Raw genomic sequence first — 27441 nt, 5'->3', positions numbered from 1 at the left:
CTCATACCCTTCTGTAAGGGGATCATATAAATATGTGCTCTGGGAGGGGGCATTTTAATTAGAGTTGTTCTAATTAAAGCACCCGGAGCATCACGTGCATCAGTGTCCCCGCACTGAATAATGGCAGCGGGGACACTTTAACTTGTTGAGCAAGTGTTAGTTAAAGTGGCCCTGCTGCCATTTTTCAGCGCAGAGACACTGATACACATGACCCTGGAGTCTGCTCCGACATGTAATTACAGCGCATCAGAGCGGTCTCAATGTACATATACAGACACCCTTAGATTGGTGGTGAGGAGGTGGGGGAAGGGAGGAACTTAAAAGAAGAGCAGAAGCCTATTTCAAAGGGAATTTGCAAGATTTAACAAATCTGTTCATGACATTTAATAGTGTTAGTTTTTTTCTTTCCAGTGGAATGAAAACATGAATTAGACAACTTCTGGAGTTAGAAACTCTTATTAAAAAAAAAAAAAAAAATCAAGGCAAGTAACAAACAGCTACTACAAGGATGTCTCCCAGAAGGAGAGCAGATTTGACATGACTATTTACCCATATTTTCAGCTCTTCTTTCTGTGCACAACAAAGATCCACTAAACAGTAGAGTTCTGGGGCATTAAAAGATTTTGATCTACCTCCAAAAAATTCTTACTAATTGGAATTAAACTGTAGCTATCCTTTTGTAATAGCTCTTCCCATATCCTTCCCCCCCCCCCCCCATCTACCCTGCCTGTATCTCTCTTCTGTCACTTCTAACAATGACCATCATCTTTGTTTAGAAAGAGTCCAAAACACTTTGCAATGATTCATCTACTACAGGGGTGTCAAATTTACCCCAAGCCTCAGGCCAGATATGGAGGCTCCTCCCAGGCCTGATCCATGGGGACAGCTGCAGCTGTGGGGGTCCTTATTAGGGTGGCAGCATGGGTCAGGTCTATGTTTGGGTGGCAGGAGCATAGGTCATGTCTGCAGTCAGGCAACAGCTTAAATCCAGCGGCAGGGTCAGGTGCATGGGCATGCTGCCAATGGCCACATCCACCAGAGTCCCTGGACCCCAAATTCTAAGGCAGACTTCACCCACCAACTTCTAGTAGCCTGTCAGATTACTGGTAAGCCACATGTGGGGTAGACCCAGCAGATGTTGTTTTGGGGACATGGGAGGCAATATGATCCAGTGGATAGGAGCTTAGAATAATGATGAGTTGATTCCACTTCCCAGCACTGCCATTGGCCTGCTTGGTTGACTACAGGCAAGTCATTTTACAACTCTGCTTCTTGGCTTCTGGAAAATGGGATAATGCTGCTCATCACAGTTCAGTACCTTTAGACCTGGGGAGGAAATGTGAGTTCTTTTAAGTGCCAAGGTTTGGAAAGAGAGAACTGTAGGAGACCTGTCCCATCTTCAGGCACCTAAATGTACTTGATTTGCTTAATGTGGCCCAAGTCACACTTATTTAAATTAACAGCATTTAGGGGAGGAGTAAGAAGTCATACAGGATAAAGGTAAATGTTTTGCACTTAAGAATGTTTCTCCCCCCACTCCTTGAGCTGTTGCACTGTATATTATCACTGTCAGAGGGGGTGTGTAAAAGAACCTGAAAAACCAAACAAACCTGTCTGTAACGTGTTCCATATATCACAGCGCTGCAGGTGGCTTTATTTCCACAGTGCAGTGCACTGCTGCCAGAAGCCTCCTCATTCCCCTTGCGTCTGAGACCTACTTTTGGACTTAAGCACTGCAACAGGAGTAAGCTCCCATCCACACGTAAGCTCAGTTTATTTATCGATGTCGCTATTTTTAAGAGCTGCAGGCTGCCAAGGTGATGTGCGTGTCGGTCTGTGATTTATCAGTCACCTACCTGATGCACTATCTGCCCTTCTGAATTGTGCATCACACCACTTGTCTCGACAACAAGCATTTGATTTCAGTTTAACAAATTAGTGGGAGACACACATGTGAACCTCAACAAATATGATTTAATCAATGAACAATCCAGACCTGTCTCATTAAATCAAAAGAAAATGTTTGTAGTATGAACGCTAATTAATTGCTTTTTACACCACTGCACCAGCAGGAGTTAAAACTAACATTGAAAAAAAGATTTCCTGTTTAAACAACTGACTGTCTCTTCCCTTTTTTTTTCCCCCTCCAGAGTCTATTTAGCCAGATGTGTGTATGTAAATGAGGTACTAGGTAAAGCTAAGAGATTATCTGATGTGACACATATAGATATCCTGTTTGCCTAGGAGATTTGCAAAGCAAATTAGACCTGCTAGTGACATTAAGAATAAATATTTTTGGCTGACATATACATAGTTGTGTAAGGAGCCACCGGTATAAACTGTGTACCTGAACACAATGGGGCTCTCTCACCTTTAAGTTGATTTTGCTATTATGGCATATTGCTGAGCCCTCCAGTGGTAGTTGCTGAGAGTAACTTTGTCACATGGCTACAAGCCAAGCATCAGACAGGAGCTCTGGCTTGGACCTGTATGGAACTAGATTTTTCCAGTTTGGATAAACAGTCTGTAGGTGAATTAAACTTCAGAAGTTAGATGTAGAGACAGAGCTGGAGTTCCCTACGGTCCAGCTGGCTCAGCTTTGATTCAGGCCCAGCTTTACTTCAAACAGAACCCCTGTATCCTAAGTGGTGGTATCCTACTTGAAATGGATTTCAGCCTTGGAAAATCATCATGAAAATGTAGCCAAAGTGTGAAATCTAACCACCCCCCATTACATGATGCCTGTAAGCATGTAAATGCTCACAGGCTTTTACCTGACAACAGCAAAAAGGTTATGCCAGGTAAGTTTTTTTTTATTAGAATCTTTCAAAGATAGTATCTTCCCTTACCCAAGTACTGGCACACTTCCAGATGATATTAACTAACTCTCTTTAAAACTATTAATTTAAAAATCAACTTCAAAGTAATATTTAGTACAAAGAACGGGTGTTGTCAGTATTTCTATTTAAAATTTATCTTTTAAAGAACTGCTTTTTAACAGGCATGGTGTGGGCAGGTTGTCCCATCAACTCTTGGCAGTTAGGAGAAATGATAGGCAAAATCCTGCCTTTGTTGAAGGTGATGGAAAATTTCTCATTGATTTCAACAGGATCCAGATTTGCCCCAAATTTTCTTGACTTGCAAGAGGCAAACATGGCATGGTCTCAGAGCTGCATTTCCCATCTGTCTGTACAGTGTCTCAGACCACTGCACTTACACTATTGTAGATGGTCTTATACTTGTTTCTACCCCAAGCTTCTAGTCTGCCTGTTGCTTGTTTACTGTGCTCATGGAAGCATGTGTTTGGAGATGGCTGTTCCATATTAATCACAGCTGTGGGGATTTCCTGCTGTCACATACAGGGACATAGAGTCTCCTGCAAATGTGAAATGGCATTTCCCTTGGGCATGTTACAGGATCCTGGAGGTTTTGACCTTGATTTGAGGCAGTGAACAGGAATTATCTGTTGGGATCACGTAGACACATTCTACACTATCACTATCCTGTGATTGCTAAGGCAGGGTCATTGGTGAGCCTTAGTTCTTCCTGTCTTCATCTCTGTTTCTATATGAAGTGACTGTCTAGGTATTTGGTGTGTCAGGTTCATTGGGTTCTCTGTCTTGTCACCCATTGACATGGTCCAAACTAGGGATGAATTCTAACATTTGTTGAAGTTGGTGAAAAAAAAAGTCTGTGACGGGGGGCCTCCTGGGGCCGGGCTCCATGGCCCGCCCGCCTGTCACCGTGACAGGGGGCCTACTCAGGGCCGAGCTCTTCGTGGCCCACCCGCCTGTCTCTGGGCAACCGCCTGCTTATCTCGCCCGCCACACCTCTGATGATAATTGATTCATTAAGATGTCAATTAAGCAGGAGGCTACCCATTGTAATGCCCCGATGCCAGGGGGCGCTCTGCAGCTCCGACCTCCCCTAATACCGCAGCCCAAGCCTCGCAGATGGCATCATGGTGTTCACATCATCACCGGCCCCACACTGGGCCCCAGAATCATCCACACAGGACCCCTCTCTATGATCCTCTCCACTCAGGCGGCCTCTCCGCCTTCACCCGGGCTACCTTGCCCCCCCCGAAGCTATCTTCCTCTCTCGGGTGTGGTTCGCCCAGAACCTTCAGCCTCTTTCCCTGGCCCACCTCAAGGCCAGTCGGGACCCCAGGCCTCCGGCTCTTGGGCATCCCTCTCGGTGGGCCCCCAGCCCTTTTGACTCTCATAGTCCTGGCCCCTCACTCACATCCTCAGGCCTCACTGTGCCACTACTCCCTTTCTCCTAGGGGCAACCGCAGCACCACGCCCTGTACTCCATCACACTCTCGGGGTCCACCCTCTCGAGGCCCCTCACAACACTGGCCCTCTGGGCCCCCCAACAAACACATGGGTAACCCACCCGGTGGTGGTGGGAGCTAGGGGTTAAGACACCCCCACCCACCTTTCACCGGGGTGATAACTGGCCTGGCATTTCCTGGGGGCTCCCGCACCACTGAGAGCCCCACCAGACCACCCACTCCCAGCAGGGTGCAGTTTCAGGTCATGCCCAGGACCAGGAGCCTCCTAACCATCCCCTTGCAGCTCCCTCTTACTTCCGGGTGATCTCAGCAGCCATCCAGCCAGGCAATATTACTACCTAGCCTCTTGCAGCCAAACTGCCTTGTTTATATAGGCAGCCCTTGTCTCCAAAATGGCTGCCCTAATCAGGCACCTGGAGGCTGCCAGCTCCAGGCCCTTAAAGTGGCAGGCATACCCTGTGCTCTGCCACAAAGCCATTCACCTCAATAGGAGCAGGATTTCTTCCCAGGCATTTTCCTGTGAAAAAAATCAGTAAGTCACTTTTATAGCAACAGGCATGTAGTGGTCCCAGATATCTGCCTTCTGTACCTACTGGACTGATGAGCTTTCTGATGAGCTGCAGGTTCTTGAAGGTTGTTGAGGTCACTTCCAACCCTATAATTCTGTGATGTTTCTACCTGAACTACTGAGTGTCATAGCTTCACAGATATTAATCCACTGTGATCTAATGCAGCTATAAGAGTTAATTGCTTTGCTTGGAAAAGAATCAGGAAAGCTTTTTATGTAATACTATATCCTGCAGCAACTATGAACTGATAAACATGCCATTACTCTGACCTTCTGACCTGTGTCTCTGAGTGTAGTATATGGCATCAACCGCTGTGTGCGGCATAGACTACTGAAGACATAAGGCCCATAGTAGAATCTAATATTCACTACAGTGAATTTATCATGTATTTATTATTACTTTTGTGTTGCAACCATGACAGTTCTCTTCATACAACTTCCTTGAAAGTTTTTTGAATTGTATTAGTAGTTCAGCTTCTTTTTAACGATGCTGTTCAGTCTAAAGTGCATTGTATGTGTAATACTAGGTTTATACTAGGTCCATTGAAGACAATGAATATAAAATATAAAAGTGGATTTTATTAGTTGAAATGTTTGAAGCCTTTCAGATTGGTATGCTAATTTGTGCACATGCAGTTTCTTCAACATTTACACATGCTGGATCCAGTCTACCTTGGGGACCCTGGGGGCATCTCAAATGTTTCCACTTTCTATATCTGATCACCCTTCATTCAGGCAAAGACCTTGTTCTTATACTAAAAGTTAACCTTTATGGCCATATTATCATATTAGTTTACTTAAATTTCTTTCTGCTAAGAATTGCCAATTTCCAGTTAGTTGTAGAAGACAGAAGGCAACTCCCTCCCCTCTTCTGCTAGGGAAAGAGATAACAAAGCTAGTTAATCTATTACAAATTTTACAAAGTGCAGTAAGTAGGCAAATCCTCAGAGCATCATCACTACTAATAACCATAACTGTCAATGCCTTACTCTCATGCTGCCCTCCCTCACACACCAACTGAAAAGATGGTTCACCTTTGACCTAAGTCAAATGGAGTGCATAGCCACTATTGCAATATAAATGGTATGGATATGGATCCCTCTCCACCACACACAGCTATTTTGGCATTATACTAAATGTTAACCTTTACAGTGATATTATAATTGTATATTACCCAAGTTCCTTCCTGCCAGACCTTTTAATTCTTCTTCTTTTCCTTTAGTGTTTCATGGTAGAATTGTAGGGTTTTTTTCAGCAACTCCACAACTTGCTTGGATGAAGGTGTAATGTAGTTGCTGCTGTTGGTTTAATTTAGCAAGGTTCTCCTGGAACTCCAAGCTTTGACTGTCCTTTAGAAGCAACAAGAGAGAGAGTGTCCTCAATTTGTTACTGATTTTCAAACATTTCACTTTCCCCACAAACCCTGAACTGTCTGATGTCTACACTTGCATCCTTGGGGACAGAACCATGTTTCCCATTTGTTTGCACAAGGGCTTGTTCAGCAAACAATAAACATTGACCATATATGCCTGTGGACCTTACTCTAGGTCTGTTCTTCCCCACCCTTTTACGTGCCTATGAAAGGTTCCATTGGTCCCTTGAGGCAATCTGTTGGATAATTTCCTATTACCCACCTCAACTTTTATCATAAATGTGCTAATAGGTCCTTTTCAGATGGTAACATTTTGATGCACTTATTATTCCCTTCACTGATGCCAACAATTTCCAACAGATCAGCCATTTACTTACAGAAATGTTTATGTACACATAGAATTCCATTGAAGACCCAAGGCATGCACCATTCCTCGTTAGAGAAAGTGGTCCAGAGGCTTTAGAACTTGGATCCTTGATATCATCTCCTGCTCTGACTAATGTGATTAATATTTTAGGGCAATGTTGGACTCCGTAACACACAGCATTTTTCTGCCAAACACAATGGGCTGTGAACCCCTGATGTCTTGGACAGAATTGTTTGGGACAACTGAAGATTATTATCCCACCGTCGACCATCAGACAGGTGTGTACATAGATCTAGCTTGAAAAAAGTGCTCTGTCTGTGTCCAAAGTTGGAATTTAACACTCTTAAATCTGAACTCACTGTGGAACCTGTCAGCACATGTGTCCAATTCAATATGGCTGTACTTATAGTACAGAACTGTACAAAGTATAAAAGCACTGAAGAACAATAATAATGAGCATACACTGATATTATATCTAAATATCTCTGTCTACTTTGATTTCCCGCATCCTTTCAGTGTATGGTTGCAACATAAATGGATTACTTACCACAATACCCTGGTGGGATATGAAAGTATTATTCCCATTTTGTAGATGGAAAAATAAGTCTGGGAGAGGTTGAATGACTTGCCCAAAGTATGTGGTAGAATTAGGAACTGAACCCAGAACTCCTGAATCTTGTCCTTTGTGATTTCATGACAAGTCTAGTGCTTGATGAGCACTAGATTAATGAGTTAATTAAGTCTCACCATAGAATGTTATCTTCATTATTGCAAGATGGTAAATTTAAGGTTACCGAGTGAGTCAACAGCAGTTTAGGAGTAGATCCTAATACTTCTGATTCCCAGTTTTTTACTTTATCCACTTGAAATGAAGCAACTGTCTTTGAAACCCTTTGACTAATACTGAATTTCAACTGTAGTATGGCATAGTAATTTAGTTTTATAGACTGACATCTCTTTAAATGTTCTTCAACTTCATATATATTTGTTAACTGGAAATGACCAGTTAAATACAGAGTTCACTTGTGAGACTGGGAATTTCAAAAAGCATCACAGAACCCTGTGGCTTGTAGAAATGTATTTGGTAAGAACTCAATAATTCCTTGCTGGATTGCTTGGTGATTGCTTCCCAATGTTAGGCTACCATTCTTCTTCCCCACCACAAGTATATTGAAACTTTACACTTCATCAGGTCACAGAACTCATTTGGAGACTATGTTTTAAGGAATTCACTCTAAATGGCATGTGCTCAGGCCAGATCCCTGATAAAAAGGCTCAGTTAGCATCCCACATTAGAAGCCTTTTTCCTTTCTTAATAGTTGATTCAAATTCCTAAAGAGGCTGGTTTATTTTTCTCCTTGCTCAGGCTAAATTATTCAACAGGTTTTGAAAGCAAGTATAGTACAGCTCCTATAATATTACTGTGCCAGATTTGTGATAAAAATCATATCTGATTCATATTTCATGCAGTATTCTCCCAAAAATGTATTTGTGCTTTCAAACACCTGTGCTCTTCTTAAAAAAATAAACTCAACTTGTCAGAATGCAATTTAAAACAGCATTTTCCAAACAATTTATATTGTGACAAATTCATGATACTCAGGGATTCAATGCTTCATGTGTTATAAACCTTGCCATTGCAGAAAAGATTCAGATGCCTGTCCTAAAAACACATACGTCCCTATAGTTTCCACTGAAAGAGAATATCTAAGGCTGTACAGGAAACAAGGAATTCTGACAATTTAAAACTTGCTTCATTTTTAAAATAGAACAAAAAAGTCAGTTTCTGCAACATTTTTTTTAATTGGTAGTCAGTGTGAATAAAATTGAAACATCTCATTTCACCTTTGCTTTTTCCATTTATATGATTAATTTTGCCATTCTCCAAACTTTTTAAAAGTTCTCAGAACAAACTATTATTAAAATTAACACTTTCTAGTGGGCCATTTTGATTTCAATGGCTCAGAATTGTTCCATGATAAATAATTCCATGTGAAAAAATAAACCCACCTCTAAGAATATTTCATTAGCTTACAGATATATCAGTGATTCGGGTGTAGGGGTGAAGAGCTTACTGGCCAAGTTCACAGATGACACCAAGTTATGGGGAAGCATGGTCACGCTTGAAGATTGGCTACAGATACAGGCAGATCTAAACAGGCTACCAAGTTGGGCAAGTTGAAACCAGATGAAGTTCAGCATTGAGAAATGTGCTCCACCTGGGGACAAACAACCCCCTACATACCTACAGGCTTGGCAGCGCCAAAGTGACCAGCACCACGAATAAAAGGGACCTGGGGGTAACAACAGACTACAACATGAATATAAGCCATCAGTGCGACGCCGTTGCCAGCAGGACAAATAGTACTCTGGCGTGCATCAATTGATGCATCTCCAGGAAAACCAAGGAAGTGATTCTTCCATTCTACTCAGCTCTGGTGAGACCACAGCTGGAGTACTGCATCCAGGTCTGGGCACTGCACTTTAACAAGGATGTGGTAAAACTTGAGAGAGTCCAGAGAAGGACCACCCGTATGATTAGAGGCTTGCATGGCAAGCCATACAAGGAAAGGCTGAGGGACTTGGGACTCTTCACCCTGAGGAAAAGAAGGCTGACTTGGTAACAGCTTACCGCTATATCAGGGGAGTACATCAAGGGCTCAGCGAACAACTGTTCACTGGGACACCCTTGGGGAAAACCAGGAGTAATGGCCACAAACTCCTGGAAGACCGTTTCAGGCTCAACATTGGGAAAAACTTCTTCACAGTCAGGGTATCCAGACTGTGGAATAAGCTGTCTCCAAAAGTGGTGCAATCGCCTACCCTGGAAATCTTCAAGAAGAGACTGGACAGTCACCTGACCCCAGCAATCTGTCCGGCCTGGTGCAAGGAGCTGGATCCAATGATCTTCCAAGGTCCCTTCCAGCCCTTTACAATCTATGAATCTAGGAATATGACTTGGTGCAATGATCCTGCCAGAGCTCATATGCTAAGCAGAGTTGAGCTGGGCAAGTAGCTCGCCTTTGTTTTATCGTATAGCTTCGTCCATGTTTTTTCTACAATTACATAGGAGAACATAAAAAGTGCCATACTGGGTCAGACCAACATATCCTTTTTCCAATAATGGAAGGAGTAGATGCTTTATAGGGAGAGCATAGGAACCAGTTATATCTAAAGTGATCTATGCCCTGTTCAAACTCTCTAGCATCCACCCTCATTGTTCTAGGCATGTCAGAGGATAGGTCCCTCACTGTTCAGTTTAAATGTCAATTGCTCAATTTTGGATGTTTGTAGATATTCCTAGAGTCCTGTGGAGTTGCATTAATTTCTTTCATGTTCTTGTAGAACCCCCTAGATTGTTTTCACTTCCTTCCTCCCCGAGCGGCCTCAAAATAAACTTTACACATGTGCAGGGCATGCATATGAGGTACCTGGGCTAGGAACAAAAGTTACACATCAACCAGCATAACTGATCAGAAACTAGTTCAAACCTGTAACAGAACAGAAGTTCAGGGCACACAAAATGCTTTCAAAACAGCTGAAGCCGATTTAAGATAGACCTGGATGGATCAGATTTTAACTGATTTAGGTTAAAGTGGTCTATGGAACTTCTGTCCCAGATCCAATTGTCCGACCCAAGCAAACTTAGAATGGAAAAGAAAGACAACACTTTAGAGCAAAAGGAGAATTTAAGCTAGCAGAGTATGACATGGCACACATTGGAAGCTGTCCATGAGAATGGAGTGAAGGTATTGACACTACTTAAACAAAAGGACCACGTGACTTTTAATGACAAAATGTGTAGAAGTTCATAATAAGGCATGCAGAACTCATTCAGTGAAAGTCTAGCTCTCACCTCAGCTCCTGACTAACTCAGGATCATAACTACACTGGCAACAGGTCTATATTTAAAAAGAAGTATGTGTTGTAACTTTTAGCACACTTCCTCTGAAAACATGGAACTGTCCAGTAGAGAGAGATTATAGGCTTATTTTGCTCTGCTTTGGGAAGCATGCAGCCAGGCTCTGATACAATAATCTTATTTGGTTACAGCTGACATAGTTCATGTCAACACAGTGGCATTTTTTCCGAAATGTAAATCATGTTCTCTAACCCGCCCATGCCATGCTGTAGACTCCTATATCCGTACATTGTGGGAAAATCCAGGGAGGTATCCTATATGGCCCTGAGTTCAAAATACAGTGGTAAAACACTCTGTGCTTGCTTGAGCCATGTATACACTAAAGCTTTGATTGTTGTTAGCACCAACAGAACTTTTTCAACTGTGAATTAGAAGTCTTATTTTTGTCACAACGTATGCAAGCTTTAGATATGGGACATGAATCACTACTAAGTTGAGGAAATCCTTGCAATCTGGAAAAACTGTCAGCAAAATGGCACTCCCTCTGGGTTGAAATTTGACCAACACATCAGGTCTAGCAAGGGATGCCAGTGGACAGTAATGGAAATATGAATCCATCCTTGAAGAGAGGATTGCCCCAACATTTTAAGAAGGGTCAGACGATGGTATAAACTCTACGGCTCCTTCACATCCCACTTTTTAGCTCCCTGCCTCTCTCCCCTCTGAGAAGTAGCTTCTCAGCATCTTTTTGAAGTGTGCCTGGATGTAGTATAACTTATTTGCTCTTCATCTTATCTCATTTAGATAACGTTTTTGCTTCTGTTCTCTTTACGGTTTAGTGAAACTCTATCTGGCCCTTTCTCTCCCACTCAAAGGAAACTTATAAATCTCTTGCAGAAGCTCCGTCTTCCAGCTGATCTTTTTTCCAGAAGAATATTCCAAATGACTTGACATCTTGGTGCAGTACATTCTCCAGCAAGAGACAGCTCTTCAGGGAATTAACCTTTCCTGTAAGAAATAGAGAGAGAGCATTCAAAAGAGCCAAACCTTACTGTCAGCACCTTTTGACTGTCTGCTACATGCATCAGCACTTCTGGAATATTTTTCTGATTTCCAAAAATAATCTGATCCTTTCAGAAGTCAGAGCAAACAGGGAAACTAGACCTGACAAGAACTGTTCCATGAAAGGAACAGGCTGTTGCATTTCTATATTGCCAGCAAAGCTGATATTTATCAGTCAGCTCAAAAGTCAGTACCAAGTACCACTGCTTTACCATGCTATAGTATTTCAAGGTTACTTACTGTACACATATAACTGTAGAAAAGTAGCTAATTTCTTCTTGTGTGATCTTGAAGTAGCAAAAATAGCTGCACTAAAAATGCAAACTTCATTTCATTTTTCAGCAATAAAAAGCTGTGAATTTATCCTCTCTCCCCCATCTTCTACACGAATAGAACAAAAAAAAAAATATCCAAGCTCAATCACTCCAATTGTACAAGAAGGAACCCAGAAAATATGGGGTGAGAAGTACATCCACTTTAGCTAGGAGTCATGCAGGCTGCCCCAGTTCCAATTCTCCCAGGGTTGGAAGAGGGGGGAACTCAAACCAGTCAATAGCATAGGATAACTTACATCTAGGAGGTGACTGATTCAGTTCACTTCTGAGCTGCCCCTGGAGTCGGGGCTTCTGTGAAGTAGGAACCTGGCTTTGAAGCTTCCCCCCCGCCCCCCTTGAATGAACCCCAAGGGGGTTGGTATAGCGATGTTCTACTCCTCCTTTGAAATCATGAATCAATCATTGTCACACAGTTCTAGGCCTCAGTCTCTGGCCAAGTGTCAGTCTGTATTTTACTTCTGGTGTTTGGCTTTAGAAGTGCCTATACAAAATCTCAGATTTAACCATCCTCCTTTCTTGGGTATTCGAAACTCAAATACTGATTGAAATTTTGCATCTTTTGCCTTATTTTTCTCCTTCCAAGCTACCTGCACTAGATAGGAGGGCATAGCCTTACAAGATCTGAGACACTTAATTCAATATTACTTTATATTAATTCTGCACATACAAATGAAAGCATTTATAGTACATGGATGATACATGAACAAAATCAAAGTTCTCTTGATGCTTCTGCCATTTGTCATAATTTAAACTATTTAGACTCATTTTTGATTCAATTGATTCAGCCCAGCTGCATCATTTACTCTCTTAAATAAACTGCTTGACTAAGTGAACGTCAAAGAACATTTTAGTTCACCTTGTTTGAAAGCAGTGATATGATTTATTTTGTGCTGCATGCTTGATGCAATGTGGAGACAGATGAAAGAGTCAAAAGTGGGTGGGGGGATGGGTCTCCCATCTAATCTACTTTCCACATGTGTACTGGTCTCATCCTTGTGGTATCTGAGTCCCATTCCAGTGCTATTTATTATCATATGTTTGATCAGAGCTGCTGTAAGAACCTCTTGATTGATGTGGGGCCAGATCCTCAGCTGCTATAAATTGATATAACCCCTTTAAACTGGAAACTGCCATAATCTCTAAAGCTGAGATCTTTGTCACTATCCCAGAAACTCCCTTGAGACTAAATGTATTAGTCATCCCCATGGACTTGAATGAAAAGAACGGATGTAATGAGTTAAAAGAAATATCATTTCTTTTTCCTACAAACTCCATTTGGGAGAATGAAGGTAAAACTAAAGGGCTCTGTATTGGCTCTGGCTATAATGCTTCAAGCTACTCTAGTGCAGGATATACACAGTCTGCATATTCATAGACATCCAATGGGAGCTATTTGCAAGAGAATACCACTCTCTTGTTTCCCTCTAGCAAGTGTGTCAGAGAGCCTCTTTCTTGGAGTCAGCTATACATATTTTCTGTTAGCTTGGGTAGTAATGACGTATGTTTCTGCCTCCTAAAAAAGTTTGGATTCCATATTGACTATGTGTGCCATGTGTATGCTGATTTATAGCTAGTCTGTGAATACTTCCAATAGCATGTGGATTCATTATTTTGCTCTTATTTTTTGCATTCTCCAAATATATATTTTAGATATTTTTTTCCATAAAAATGTTCACAGAAAAACAAATGTCATATTTTATGCTTTAAAATAATGCTGCAATATTTGCCAACAGCCATACTGCTGCTCAGCAAACCTTCCATCTTCACTGGAAAAAAAAATTGAATGCTTTTTATTGAAATCTTTTCAACTGAAATGTCCCACCAGTTTTGCTCCTTCTTGTACCCAACAGAGAGAAAAATGTTTTACCCATTCCTGCAAAATGTTACCAACAGTTTCTAACATATTATCTAAAAATAAACAATTCACACAGCGTTAACACTTATTATGGTCTCTCAAAGTGAGTAATTATAACTTCCAGAGCACTTTTGAGTAAGCATTTCTGTGAAGTTTACAATATTTATCTATCTATAAAGCCTGGGGTATTGCTGATTTCATTAGATATTGCCTGCGTAGTACTTTGACTATCTCCAATGTGTCACATTTTGAGAAAAATTGTCTATTTGTTCACAAAATGATCTATATTCCACATAGATGTGATGCACCCTTACTTTAATGGTTGGAAATTGTATGTAAGAGGAAAAATATCATAAAATGGATATAGCGTGCATTGTTACTTATACTAAAGGATTTGATTCCATGCTATTTTAAATTTCCTGCATAAATAATATATTGTGCTTCTGGTTTTGGGTCTTTGCCAGACATTGTTTCTCACGTTAAGGGCCTCTCGGGTTACGAGATGTGTACTCTGAGATTCTGTGGGTAAATGACCTAGAATAATAATGAATAGTAGTACATGAGATGTAAGAGTTAGATTATACTAGATCGGGGGTTTTCAACCTTTTTTCATTTGTAGACCCCCCCAAAACATTTTGAATGGAGGTGTGAACCCCTTTGGAAATTTTGAATAGAACTTAGAACCTCTTTGAATTGTAAGTGTGGGCATTCACAAACTTTTGATTGATTATAGTCATCTTTTGTGGACCCCTTAGACATAGTCTCCAGACCCCCAGAGGTCCACAGACCACAGGTTGAAAACCACTGTACTAGATACCACAACATAGATGGTATTTGGTATCTGTTCAAAGGAATAATGGAGGATGCTTATGGTCTTAATAGAATAAGGTGTAAGCCAGCATTTCTCAACCCATGGGTCAACCCTAAAGTGGGTCGCAAGAAAATATATGAAAGGGTCATGAACAAACTTTAAAAATGGATTCTTCTTTAAGGGAGAAAAATGTGGCTTTTCCCTTGAAGGCTGGCAGAGTTCCAGCCTGCAAGAAGCTGCTTGGGGACACCCCATACCCCACACCCACCGCCCCCCGCTGCACACACCCACCCCCTGCCCCACACACTGAGGGGCTGGGGCCTAGGTGCGGAGGGCACTGGGTCAGGAGTGAGGGGTGCTGGGTTGGAACTGACCACTGATGTTTACAAATGGGTCCTGGTACAAAAAAGGTTGAGATCCACTGGTATAGACTCTTCATGCTTAGAATATACTTATTGCAATGAATTGTATGATGAGTTTTATAAGTATTTCCACTTCAGTTCTCTTCCCTACTAAATATGTTGCAGGGTCTGACTTATTTTGGACATCCATTCATCCGGAATACTGGAGCAAACAAAATGTCTGTGACTGGCTGCAGTTTTGCTGTGACCAATATAAACTAGATGCCAACTGTATCTCCTTTTTCCACTTTAATATTAACGGCTTGCAGCTGTGCAGCATGAGTCAAGAGGAGTTTGTAGATGCTGCAGGCATCTGTGGCGAATACCTATATGTCATCCTACAGAACATCAGGATGCATGGTTAGTGTTTCAGAAACCAAACACACAACAAGTCTTACAATTTATTTTATTTCATTTTATTTTATTTTGGTGACTCCATGCCAGTAGATGGCGCTCGATTGATTGCTCTGAGGACCGAAGAAAAGCTAGAATATGGCTGATATCTTGGACCCCTATAGATAATGGTGATGGCCACATTAAAAATGCAAACAGATAACAGGTTGCATAGCTACAAGTTTCCCAACTGCACCCCATCAATTTCCCTTGCCCCTAGCTTGAGAGATTCAGCCCTAGAAGTGAGACAACTCTGGGTAAATTCTGAAATCTATTCAAATCTTGGCTTCACCACTAAAATTGCCCAGGTTGCAAAATCTAGTTGTGGTTTATCTCAAATAAGCATTGGATTCCCATTCAATTTCAAATACAATTCCATTCCTAGGGTAGCTCAGTACACCGTTACCATGCTCAGCACAGAATACCAAAGGTTGCACTGTTTATTACTTAGCCAGCAACAGATTGTTGTTGAACTGCATTATCAGTACAATATGGAGCTTTAATATACCTGTTATCATTCCTGACTACAATCTTTTTTAAAATTTATTTTGCAACATTTTGGGAGATTTATGTAAATGATTTTAGTTTCATATCTCTCTTAAATGATTACCTGTCTTCTCTAAATGATGGAAAGGGCAGTTTATTTCCTATTTGGTCACTCATGAGAGATTAAGGGAATAAGATTAGCTGGGATGGCTTGGTAAAATGCAGTTTAGATTAGGGGTGCCAAACATACAGTCCACAGACCAGATCCAGCCCTCCATGCCCCTCAGTCTGGTCCCTTGCGCTGCCCCTGGTCTGAGAAGACCCATGTCAGGCACAGCAGCCTCAGGGCTCCTCTCATCTAGGCAAATTTCAAAATGGTTTAGAGTTTAAATAAACCTGCTGGTCATTGGTACAAAAGTATGTGCCCATGTAAAAAGAAGATATTGTGTAAGTGTCCCTGCAATCTGGCTATCTTGGATAGCTAGAGTAGCCTTGGGAGATCTATAGGCAGATAAAACTGCAAGCCATTCCTTGAGCCTGCTGACTGCTGGTAACTAGCATGATACCAGGCACAGGACCTGAGTGACAGCAGACCATCTCTTCTGTGCTCTCAGTACTCCCTCTGTCTGTGTCCTAGAAAGAGAAACAGCCTTAATGTAAATGGAAGGACTGGGCAGACAAGGAAGGATATGGGGGCAAAAAGAGATGGGAACAACTTGGGGGGCATAAAACACAAGGGAAACTGAACAAGATGCTCAGATGGAAATAGCAGGGGACAGGAAAAGATGGGACAGGAGGTTAGTGGCTGCAGGGAGGGTGGGATTTAGCAGATGATACATGTAGAGTAAATCACAGTGTTGCAGTGAATATAGTTAGTGTCCACAGGAAAACTGCTGTATTGTTGGTTGCTGAATCTGGTGGATAAGAAAAGAAACTTCAGGAAATAAAATGGTTTATGCAGCTGAATGTTTCCCCTAAGAATTAGTCTTTGCCTGCCTTTTCCAAAGAGCTGCTATGCAATGCTATGTAAGATATTTAGAAGGAAGTAAATTTGTGGAAGGAAAGATGGTAGTGTTATTCTAAAATTTTAACTGTGGGCAAGAGGAGATTTATATGCACCCAATGGGCATCGCATGTGCAATTTAATGTGAACGGATAAAATCCAGCGATATTTGAACAAGGGTACACTGCTCCCAGGCACAGCATCTACACATGTGCTGGGGACAGCAGCACTTTTTGCTGGAGCAGAGCAGGCCCGGGCTGGCAGTGGGCTCAGGGGGTCAGCCTGGGGCTCTGGGTGGCAGAATCAGGTGACAGAGGGGCAGCTGGGGCACAAGAGTGCCAAACATGCAGAGCCATGTGGCTAGGCGGCAGGCAGGTGTCTGGCCCCCTGCTGCCTGGGCTGACCGAGCACAATTTACACTTGGGTCAGCGTTTACACATGTGCTTCACCACATCTAATAACTCCACCATAAGATAGTACTATCCCCGACTATTACTTGGCTGTTATCAGTTGCAGGAGGCAGGTATATTCCCATGTGTTTCAAAAGTTATCTTGGAATATAAATCCCACTCAGTGCCAAAGAAAAGACCATGAGGGCATTAACAATTCCTCAGTATTCAGAGGTGGGACACTATGAAGTAAATAAAGCATGGATGTTCATTGTGCACCATCCATCTTGGGTAATGAATGAGGCAGAAGTCTTGTGGAAAAAATAGTATGTAGTAATATAATCAAAGACTTTATAATAATGCAAATGGACAAAGGAGCCATATAAAAGTAGTACAGGTAGCCTTATTTTTGGCATCTCCTCACTTTTCCATTGTAACCTTAATAAAGTTGTTTACACACACACACACACACACACACACACGTTTATATATTTATTATATTATTTTTAATATAATGCAATTACTAGGTACGATGAATGCATTTACTGATGCGCAGCAAGGTCACTCTCTTACAGGTTTTACAAACAAAGGATCCAATCCTATGAAGCATTAAGCATCTTCAACTTCCATTGAGTTCTGCATGCTCAACACCCTCTTAAGAATCTGATTTTTGGCACAGGAGATGAACTCTTATTTTAGTGGGGAAATCTCTGCACAGTGCTCTTTAAAGGAGGGTTAAGAATCAAGGAAGACTAATTCATGTGTGTGGAAGAGTAAAGAAAAGTAAAATAAGTATGAAGGCAGGAGAATGGTTCACAAGGGTGAGGTAGGCAGAATATGACAAGAGCATAAGGCGTTCAGCTAGGAGGAAAGTGGAGGAACAAGTGGGAGCAGGTCATAGTTGACTAGGATCACAAGAATGTCCTTAAGAAGCTCAAAATTGATGCAAGACATGAAAGGAAGATGGTAGAGAGATCTGAAGAAAGGAGGGACATGTTTAAATCTGTTTAAAGGAAAGAGAATCTTAGCAGAAGCCTTCAGACAGACTGAAGGCTTGTGTCATGCTTACATATGGCGTTTAACCATAATCTTTCATGTCCACAAAATGGAAGTGATGAAAAATAACTCGGTCTGTGCCTTAAGGATCAGTGTAAAGACATTCTGCTCAGTGTGGAAGTATATAATTAAACTCCTAATTGCGTGTTTCCCCCTCCCCCCAGGCATTTCTTTTTTTAATGACAATGAAGAAACAAAGCCGTCTATTGGAGATTGTGAGTAAATTTGTTTTGTACACACACAGCTCTGTTCACCAGGAAGGGTGCAGTGTATTCCATGATTATTAGCACTACATCTGCATGAAGCCACATCAAGGAGTTTTCACAAATGACAAAATATCTCATTTGTTTCCATTTTAACACTTCAAGTTAGAAATTTCTGTAAGGGGCAGGGAAAGTTTGGTGAAGTTCCCAGCATAAGCTCCTACCTTCCTCCTCCCCCTCGCCCCCAACACAGAAATTACTGAGGTCCTATGCATCAGAGGCTCTATCACTGTGGATCACTATCACTGAGCTGTTCAGGGAAAGGTGATTCTATTTTACAGAGAAGGTTGGCAGCTTGAAATCTGGTTTTGAAATGAAAACCAAGTATTTTGCAGTTCCCTTTGTACAGGAGTGGAAGCCTAGTGCAGTGACCTGGCAACCTCCACTTTTTTCAAGATACCGAAGCCAGAGCCCTGAGAGCCAAGGGTCCCAAACTCCAGGGCAGTCTACATGGCTGGACTCCCAGAGTTGCAGACTTTGGGAGTCCCAGGGGCTTCAAAGCCTGGAACAAGTCTGACTGTTGCAGGGCTTTGGATTCTGGAAAACCAGACCTCTAGCGACCCACTACATTGGGCTATATCAAGGAGCCAGGCAGACATATTGATAAGAAATAAGGCCTAGATTCTGTCTGTACTTTGGTGAAACTGGACCATCACCTCAAATCTCTTGATTTAATCAAATCAGCCAGTTCTGCTGTGACCAGGTGTAGGAGTCAGCCTGTGGTTCTAGAATGACATTCAGCTAAAATTCTTATATATAACTGAACTACCATCATTTTTCCACAATTTAGACAGTATAGGAAAACCCTCAACATGAGATTACATCCTTCAAGCCAGCACAAAAGACATTGCAAAAATTGACCAGACCTTAGATGCCAGAATCCCACCCCAGAAAGTGGGTGGGGAAGTGCTGTCTAACCATTTCCTGGTGGGGCATAGCGTCCAATGTGTAGTTCTACCTGCTATTGTTGGGCCAACAGCAGAGTTTTACATCTAGACATTGAGCACTAAAGTTATGAATCTCTACACTTTCAGAAAAAAAGAGTAAGGCCAGATCCTCAAATGATTTGGGCATCTACCTTCCCTTGATTAATACCTTTTAAGGACCTGAACCTAAATCCCACCTCTCCCTCTGTAAGCAGTGGCAAACTCATAAACCACTAAGGATCAGCAGCTAAGAAAGGGTTTGTAACATATTGAACACTGGCTTACATAATGGTATAAAGTAACGACACAGGCAGCACAATATATTTTCCATCATGATTATTTAGTAGCCCTCTGCTACTCCACCCAGTAAAATATCTTCATGAGTCTTCACTGTAAAGTGCTATGCTTACGAAGAAAGTTAGACTTCCCTTTGAAGTCCTTGTTGTCTGTGTACAAGACAGAATAAATTAGTGACTTATAGAAGTTAGTTTTGCAGAACTAATGATGTTAAGTATCCTAGGAGACCCCCTCCCCAGAGGTTGTTATTCAGTATTGTCTTCTACATTATGTTACCGTAATACCATGCAATACCCTTTTATCAGGTAAGACGATATAGCTTGTGTCTCTGCAAGGTTGTTGCCAAATCTCACGCTCGTCTGTCACTGCAGCACTTTGCCAGCACCGAAGCACCACATAGCATGTTGAATACTAAGGCAGGAAGCCCCATCATAGCTGTAGATCCACTTGAGAAACACAACACAACCTAAGTTCTGTAAAACAAAATTGCTAAACATATGGTATATGACATGTAGGATGATTTAGAGCCTTCTGTTGTGGTGCTTGTCTATCATACAAACCAGCTGACTGAGTTAATGTTCACTTTGGCTTATCATTATGATAAAACTGTTTATATTAATTAAAAGATAAAGTTAACAGATCTCACTGCCCCACTATCCCATAGCATTTACTTAGCTGAACACTCTGACCTTCTGACCAAATATTACCAGGCTCAGAAATTCCTCCTCCTTCACTTGACATATCATTTTGTAATTTTGTTCCAGACAATGATAAGACATGCCTGAGTGCGGGTGGCATCAAGAGTCAAGAATGTCACAGTCATGGTAGAACAAGTAAGTATATATTTGAAATGCAAAAATTGTGCTTGAGAGATTATACAAATGGTAGAGTCACTTCTTGATACCTCAGATAAGTCAAACCTAAACCAGTGGTAGATTTTGCTGTCAGGTTTATATCATGAAGCATGTGCTGTTTGGTGCTTTTTTTTAAAAGTCTTATCTCCTGGAATTGGGTTAATGTAATCATTTGTTTTTTATAAAGGAAGTTTCTAGCCCTCATAACTGTGGGGAAAAGCTAAAAATATTTAATTAAATGTAACCTGGAGGCTCAAAATCCAGAGGCAAATGAAAGAATTCGATGTATTGCTGCTGTTGTTAGAATGCCGTTCTCATGATTTTTAAGTTGATCTCAAGATTTTGAAGAACAAGGCTCATGATTTTTGAATGCTTGAGGTTACCAATACAGGCTTTGTAGCTTCCCCATCTACTTGGTTCCTAGGGTCTTGCTTCTTCAGGATTTCAGGAAGTACAGTCTGGCACCCATGCACACCATGTTCATCTTCTTCTTTCTTTGGAGGTTCTCATCTCTCATAGAGAGTGTTTTCAGCTCAAGAAAACCTCTGGTTTAGCAGAAGCAGAACAGAGGAATCTAGCAATGTAAGGAGATCTGGACAGATGCTGGCTGTATTCTATGTATAATGAAGATGCTGGTGTCTCTAACTCCTTTGACCAGCAGTAAAAATACTTAAAACATTTTATAGGGAACCTTCAAATTGGTATTACTGTTGTTATTGTTGTTGTTATTATTGTTATTATTATCAATATTAAAAATGCAATTGTCCTTTATTACATTACCATTCTGTAAATATTAGTGATATAACTGGCAGCTAAACCTCTGAAGGAGAGAACTTCATCCCAACTTTACAAAGGAGTTAAATTCTAAATTTTAGTGGGCCCAAAGGAGGATTCTGCATTTTTTGAAGGTCATTCTGGATTTGTTCTGTCTGCAAAATGTGACTTGATCCCACTTGCCATGCAGATAGACGTTGCACTCAATCTTGAACAATTCAGTGGATGCCAAAACCAAGTGGTTAATGATCTTGAGCCCAGACTGAAAAAGCTGCTATAAAGATTGTTTCATTGAAGTACCATGTCATGAATTCAGCCTTTGGGAAGGTCTGCTAAAACATTTTCTTCCTACTGCAGGCCTACAGAGTTCTCACCTGTGGGAATTTGTAAGAGACCTGCTCCTGTCTCCTGAAGAAAACTCTGGTATTCTTGAATGGGAGGATAGAGAACAAGGCATTTTTCGGGTTGTTAAGTCAGAAGCGCTGGCAAAGATGTGGGGGCAAAGGAAGAAAAATGACAGAATGACATATGAAAAACTGAGCAGAGCTCTCCGGTGAGTTGAAAGGTGGAAATGTCACCACATTTAACATGGTGTTAGTATGGGGTTCTATAAAATAGACTATTTGACACAATTATACTTATTGCATAGCTTTAAAAATGTTTATTCAAAGTCTGAGCCAGAGTTACTGCTCTTTCGGTTACAGACAGGATTATGGGGCCAGATTCTCAGCTGCTGTAAATTGGCATGCCCCTCTCAAAGGCAGCAGAGCCATGCCAATTTACAGCAGCTGAGAATCTGGCCTAGGCTTGTAAAATGACACTATCTGCCTCTCTACCTTGGCAATAATCCTAGCAGTTCATTTTGAATTGTGGTCATTGTAAAAAGAAAAGCACACAGACTGAGTTCTCAAAGGAGCGAAGTACACCCTTCAAGAACTCTGGGAAAGTTTTAACCTCTGCAATGTAAACGGAGCTGTGGGTGTGAGACTATCCACTTAAGAAAAAGACAAGAGCTCTTTGGAAAACATGAAATTAACTGCTGTGTTATTCTCCTATCATACCTTACATGTAAAGAATTGCTTTTAATGGAAAATCCACTTAAATTTTGTTACTGCAGGTACTATTATAAAACTGGAATTTTGGAACGAGTGGACAGAAGGCTAGTCTACAAGTTTGGAAAGAATGCCCATGGATGGCAAGAGAACAAGCTATGAATTCCCCACACAGAGCAAACTACCTGTGCAACCCAAAGTGTTTGACAGGAACAGACACTTGAGAAAAGGACTTTTTCTCTTGCCTTTGTCCTCTCTGACAGGCTGAACTAATGGGCGGTGGTCCATTTCTAGGAGAGACAAGCCAGAGTACCATTTTGACAGCACTAGAATTTGGGGGCTTCTTCCCCACAACATACCTTGTGGCCAACATTAAACCTTAAGAAAATAGCATCTGTGATGCTGTTCAAGATTTTCTTAAAAGTAATAGTTGTATCTGTGATATCTGCCTCTGTGTCAAGAATTGTTTTTGTCATCAGCCAGCAGATCTCCAAATGAAATTTTGTTTCTGTCACTCCCATTTGGAGGAGGTTGGTTAGGAATTTTTTCATTCTATTCTTAACTATTTTGCAGAATACATAAGGCCTTTTTCCTACCTTTGGTTAGAATTCTCCTAATCATTCAGACATCAGCATTTTGGCCAGGTTGCATTTTCTAAATGCCTATCTTCATTTCTGGTGCACCTACACATGTATTAACATGCTTTAGTTAATGTGCATTAAATCTAGTACCTCTGGGCATTTTTACACTTACTCTGGGATGCGGCACCAGGTGCTTTAATTAGCGAGCCACGCTAATTAAAAGTACCCACGTGTCACATGTATCGGAGTCCCTTTGCTGAAAAATAGCAGCAGGGCACTTTGAACTAAAGCTCATCAACCATGTTTTATTTCAAAGCAGCCCACCGCCATTTTTTTCAGCAGGGGGATGCTAATACACATGACATGGAAGGCTGCTGGAGTGCATCCATTTCCGTGGTTCAACAGACTCGATTAATCGAGTCTGCTCCGATGCAAATCCAGCACGTCAGAGCAGGCTCCCCACACATCCCTCCATTGTGAGGTACTAAGAAAATGTGCATTAGCCTATTTTAATGCACATCAACTAAATAGCACTTTTTTTTGAGTGGCACCTTAATGCACATTAAAATAGGCTAATGCACATTAAAGCACATGGGTAGAAGTGCCTAATTCTCAGGTCTGATGGATTCTTTCATACTAGATCTGGCCAGCTCAGTGTCCTCTATATCTTCATAGAAGTAATCTGCCTCACCAACTCTACTATCAAGAAATAAGAAAAATATACTGATTTAAATTTCTCAATATTTGATTTCCTCCATTACCTATAAATATGACTTATGCAAATGTATTCATTCATATTAAGGGAGATGAATCTGTTATTCTTTTCATAAAATTTGCTCATTCTATGAAAAGTTCATGGCAACCATTCAATATTTGTGCTATGGTTATTAATGACCTTGGTAATATGGCTTTGAGTCTGGTATTGACTGAATAAATGTAGCTCTTTTATAGCAAGCACTTTTGGTACATTAATTCACTCAAGTGAATTAAAAATTTACTCTCCATTTAATATTCATACATAGGAGATTGAATTCTGCTTTCATTGAACCTTCCTGAAAATGAAACTCAATCATTCCACTGTTTGGGAAAATAATCCTGAAGGGACATAACCACTGCTGAAATAAATAAGTTTGAAGCTTGTGGAGGGTTGTATACAGTGTATAGCTGTATGTATCTACATATATTGGTTAAGTTTTTCAAAGTAACCACAACAATATACCTATACATATTTTATTAAAACTAATGTCAGGCGAATTGCCCTCAACTATGTGAAACCTCTCAGATAATGGGGACACCTGTTTGTGGAGGAGGTGGCATATCAGCACTCCAAGAACTCCAATCATTTAAAAGCTTCATGGGTGCATTATAGTTTAACAACAATATGCCCTTTCCACCTGAAGGCTTAAGCAAACGTCCTCCTTCATTTCTAATGGTACTTAGGGGTGCAGTGGAAGTTCCTATTTCATTTTTAGAAGTGGGTCTGCTGTATATTTCTTTATGGAACCTGAATTTAATGTTGTGCATTATCAGTCATTGCCTTTTGCTACTTAGAACCTGTCTCTCTTGAACATAAACATTATAGATGCGCAGTGGAGATTGTTCTTTTGTTGTTTCATACAGAAACAACCTATCAGTTGTCCTATTAGTCGGGCATTATACATATCAGGACCCTGGGCAACTTATGGAGATACACTGTGGTTCTTGTTGACTTAGTAGGCATTGGGTCAAACCCTAAGTCCATATATCCCCCCTGTATTATGGAAAATGAAACCCTAAGGTTCACATACAAATTCTTCTGCACTGTGGGTGTGTCTGCATGTGTGCTTTAATGCGCATTAGCCTATTTTAATGTGCATTAAAGCACCACAAAAAAGTGCTCTTTAGCTAATGCACATTAAAATAGGCCAATGCACCTTTTTCTAGTACCTCACAATGGAGGTACTAGATTTAATGCGTATTACCTGAAATGCATTCTGAGTGCCCTGTATCCCCCTGATTTCTGTGACTGCTGTTATTCCAAGTATTTTAGTTTTCATCTCTTTAACAACTATGGAAGCTCTGAGTGAATTTTAACCCTTTCAGCAGGACAAATAGGGTAGGAAACCTGTGGCATCAAGCCACAAAAATCTGGCTGGCAGTTTTTGCAATTGCCCATTGCTTAGGACATAAGACCAACTTCAAAGAAACAGAGAAGAATGACTGTCATGTTCAGGACCATGATGAGGGCACAATATTCACATACCACACCTCCCTCCCTATTTTACAACAAAAAGGCACACAAGACTGAACATTTTTTTAAATGCTTTTTGCTAAATTTTACAAATGTTGCATATCACCCAAATACGTTATGTTCTGACTTCCCAACCAATGATAATTAAAACAGAGCCCTCTAAACCTTCACAAGCAGTAGAAACTTCCCTGGTATTTTCTGGTCTGATACTGTTAAATCATCACTGGTGGATTCTACTCAGATGCACTGTTCAATGCTCATTTTCACTGAACTAGTATGGGCAAAGAAAAGGCAATGAATCAAGAGGCACTGAGCTGCATTACAGAGAAAGAAGTGAAGATATGAAGTTTTACTGATCGTGAGTGTTTTAAATCTGAATGACTAAGATATGTATTTTTTGGATTTGTATATTTCCCAACCACTTGCAGTTTGTAAACAGTGTGAATGAAGTATTTAATGTGTAAGATGTGTGGCTTGCTTGTTTTGTAAACCATGTCAACAGCACCCATCGTGCCCTTATGCTTTTTACAGACAAACAAATATTTAATAGCCAAACCAGACATAGCCCTCTAACCTTTTGGTGCTTTGCTTTTATGATTAAGTGCCTGGTCTAACAGCTGTATTACACCTCCAGGCATATGTAAAATCTGAGACAGATATCTGTAATTGATTTTTTTGTAGCCCACTGGGGCACTACTGTTTGCAGTTCAAACATAGCATGTACTCAGAAGAAAAAGGATAGAACAATGTTCTAAAATGCCCTTTAATTAAGGACTTAATAGAACTGTCTCTATTTCTGATACAAAGAGAACTGAAGAGTACAAACTACCAACAATAGTTAGAAGAAGACTGTTACGTTGAAAAGAACTTCATGTTGTACCTAAGAGGGAAATCAATTCTTTGGCTTTATTCTGCTGAGTTACTGGTGTCATGGCAGTATTTGGTAAAACTGTTGTAAAGGCCAAAGTGAGGAAAGAAGCAACTCCATGTTTTCCATGTTGGCTCCACCAGTAGCCTACATAGGTGTATAGATTTAAGCATGGCTATGTAGGGTTACATCTCTGTGCTCACCAACTTATGGCAATAGCAGCAGTGAGTGCTGTTACCACAAGAGTTACTGCAGAAGAGCTACTTTATTAAATGATCTCTATTATTAAATAGACAAAAGAAAGTACCATAATAAATTCTGAAACTTGTCTGTTCTCAAATAAACTAAAGGGGTTATCTAAGCATAAAAAAGAAACTGCCCACCAGAACACCATTAAAAAGTAGTCTTAAAAAATGTCAGCTAGGGTAAATTTGTTATAGCTCCATTGAGTTCAAAGAATCTATGATGGTTTATATTTGATCAAGATCGGCACTTAAATTCCCATTAGTAGTAGAGCTCTTACCTCATACAGCACAGTAGTTGAAACAATTTTCAAGCAGTCAAAAGGTGCGTTCTGTTTTATGCACATTTTTTCAGGAATATTCAATAAAAGTTAGAAACACAGAGGTATGCAGTGGAATGCAGAAGAATTATACCAATATAACAAGAATCAAAGCTAGACTCACAGACTACACAGCAACCCTTGTGAATGCACTGCAACATTTCTGTGCAGTCTTCCAAAGCAGGTTCATGTCTTTATTACTGTGCCCACATATTGCATAAAATGTTGGTTCATCATGTCTGCAATGGGTATGTCTGCATGGCATGATACAGTGTCATGAACAGTAGCTGAACAAGCTCTGAACAAGTTTGATCAGGTACCAGAAGCAATCAAGCCAGGTTAACATAGCACTCCACCCAGATTAATACACCCAGCTTCTGGGAGTTTATTATTATAACTAGGGTGGGGGATTTGACTGGTCAAATAAAGTTTGATCAATTGACTGGACAGTAACAAGAAAAATTGTAAAAAAAAAAAAATAAAAAAAATAAAAAATAAATGTGCAAATGGGTCCAAATAATACACAGGAGACACAAATTTTCCATTAAGAACCATGTCAAAGAACAATAACAGGTCATATTTGTGTCAAGAAAACGACAAAAAAAAAAATTGTTCTTTTTGGTCAAAATTATAGCAATTTTGCAAGTCAAAAAATATATTGACCAGCTTGCCAACTCTAATTACAACAGCCCTTCCCATCTGGCCTAATTAGCCCTAATGGAATGCTGCATTCAGATCCACCTTGTGTGTCTGCACCACACTACATTGGGGTAAGTC

The 27441-nt window shown here is 40.7% G+C and overlaps 1 protein-coding gene across 2 annotated transcripts; it reads left to right on the top strand.

The window, feature by feature from the left end:
• Positions 1–1685: 1685 nt before the first annotated feature.
• Positions 1686–25698, top strand: ELF5 (E74 like ETS transcription factor 5). Of its 2 annotated transcripts, none has more exons than XM_006259973.4 (7): positions 1686–1762; positions 6755–6882; positions 15057–15290; positions 18422–18472; positions 20508–20576; positions 21729–21924; positions 22489–25698. In XM_006259973.4, exons 2-7 carry the CDS (start codon positions 6759–6761, stop codon positions 22583–22585), a joined length of 771 nt encoding a protein of 256 aa, XP_006260035.2. In that variant the 5' UTR covers positions 1686–1762; positions 6755–6758; the 3' UTR covers positions 22586–25698. The 2 variants fall into 2 exon arrangements, with proteins under 2 accessions (XP_006260035.2, XP_019332191.1); XM_019476646.2 differs by lacking the exon at positions 1686–1762 and adding an exon at positions 2562–2801.
• The last annotated feature ends 1743 nt before the right edge of the window (positions 25699–27441 follow it).

Source organism: Alligator mississippiensis, chromosome 2 (assembly GCF_030867095.1).
Source record: "Alligator mississippiensis isolate rAllMis1 chromosome 2, rAllMis1, whole genome shotgun sequence".
NCBI lineage: Eukaryota > Metazoa > Chordata > Crocodylia > Alligatoridae > Alligator > Alligator mississippiensis.
The sequence above is the reverse complement of the archived record's forward strand: the minus strand, read 5'-3'. Positions and strand labels throughout refer to the sequence as shown.

Coding starts and splice junctions, on each gene's coding strand:
- ELF5 (XM_006259973.4), top strand. CDS start 6,759: ATGTTGGACTCCGTAACACACAGCATTTTTCTGCCAAACACAATGGGC. Junction 18,473..20,507: donor AAAGCCGTCTATTGGAGATT/GTGAGTAAATTT, acceptor ATTTTGTTCCAG/ACAATGATAAGACATGCCTG. Junction 20,577..21,728: donor TCACAGTCATGGTAGAACAA/GTAAGTATATAT, acceptor TTCCTACTGCAG/GCCTACAGAGTTCTCACCTG.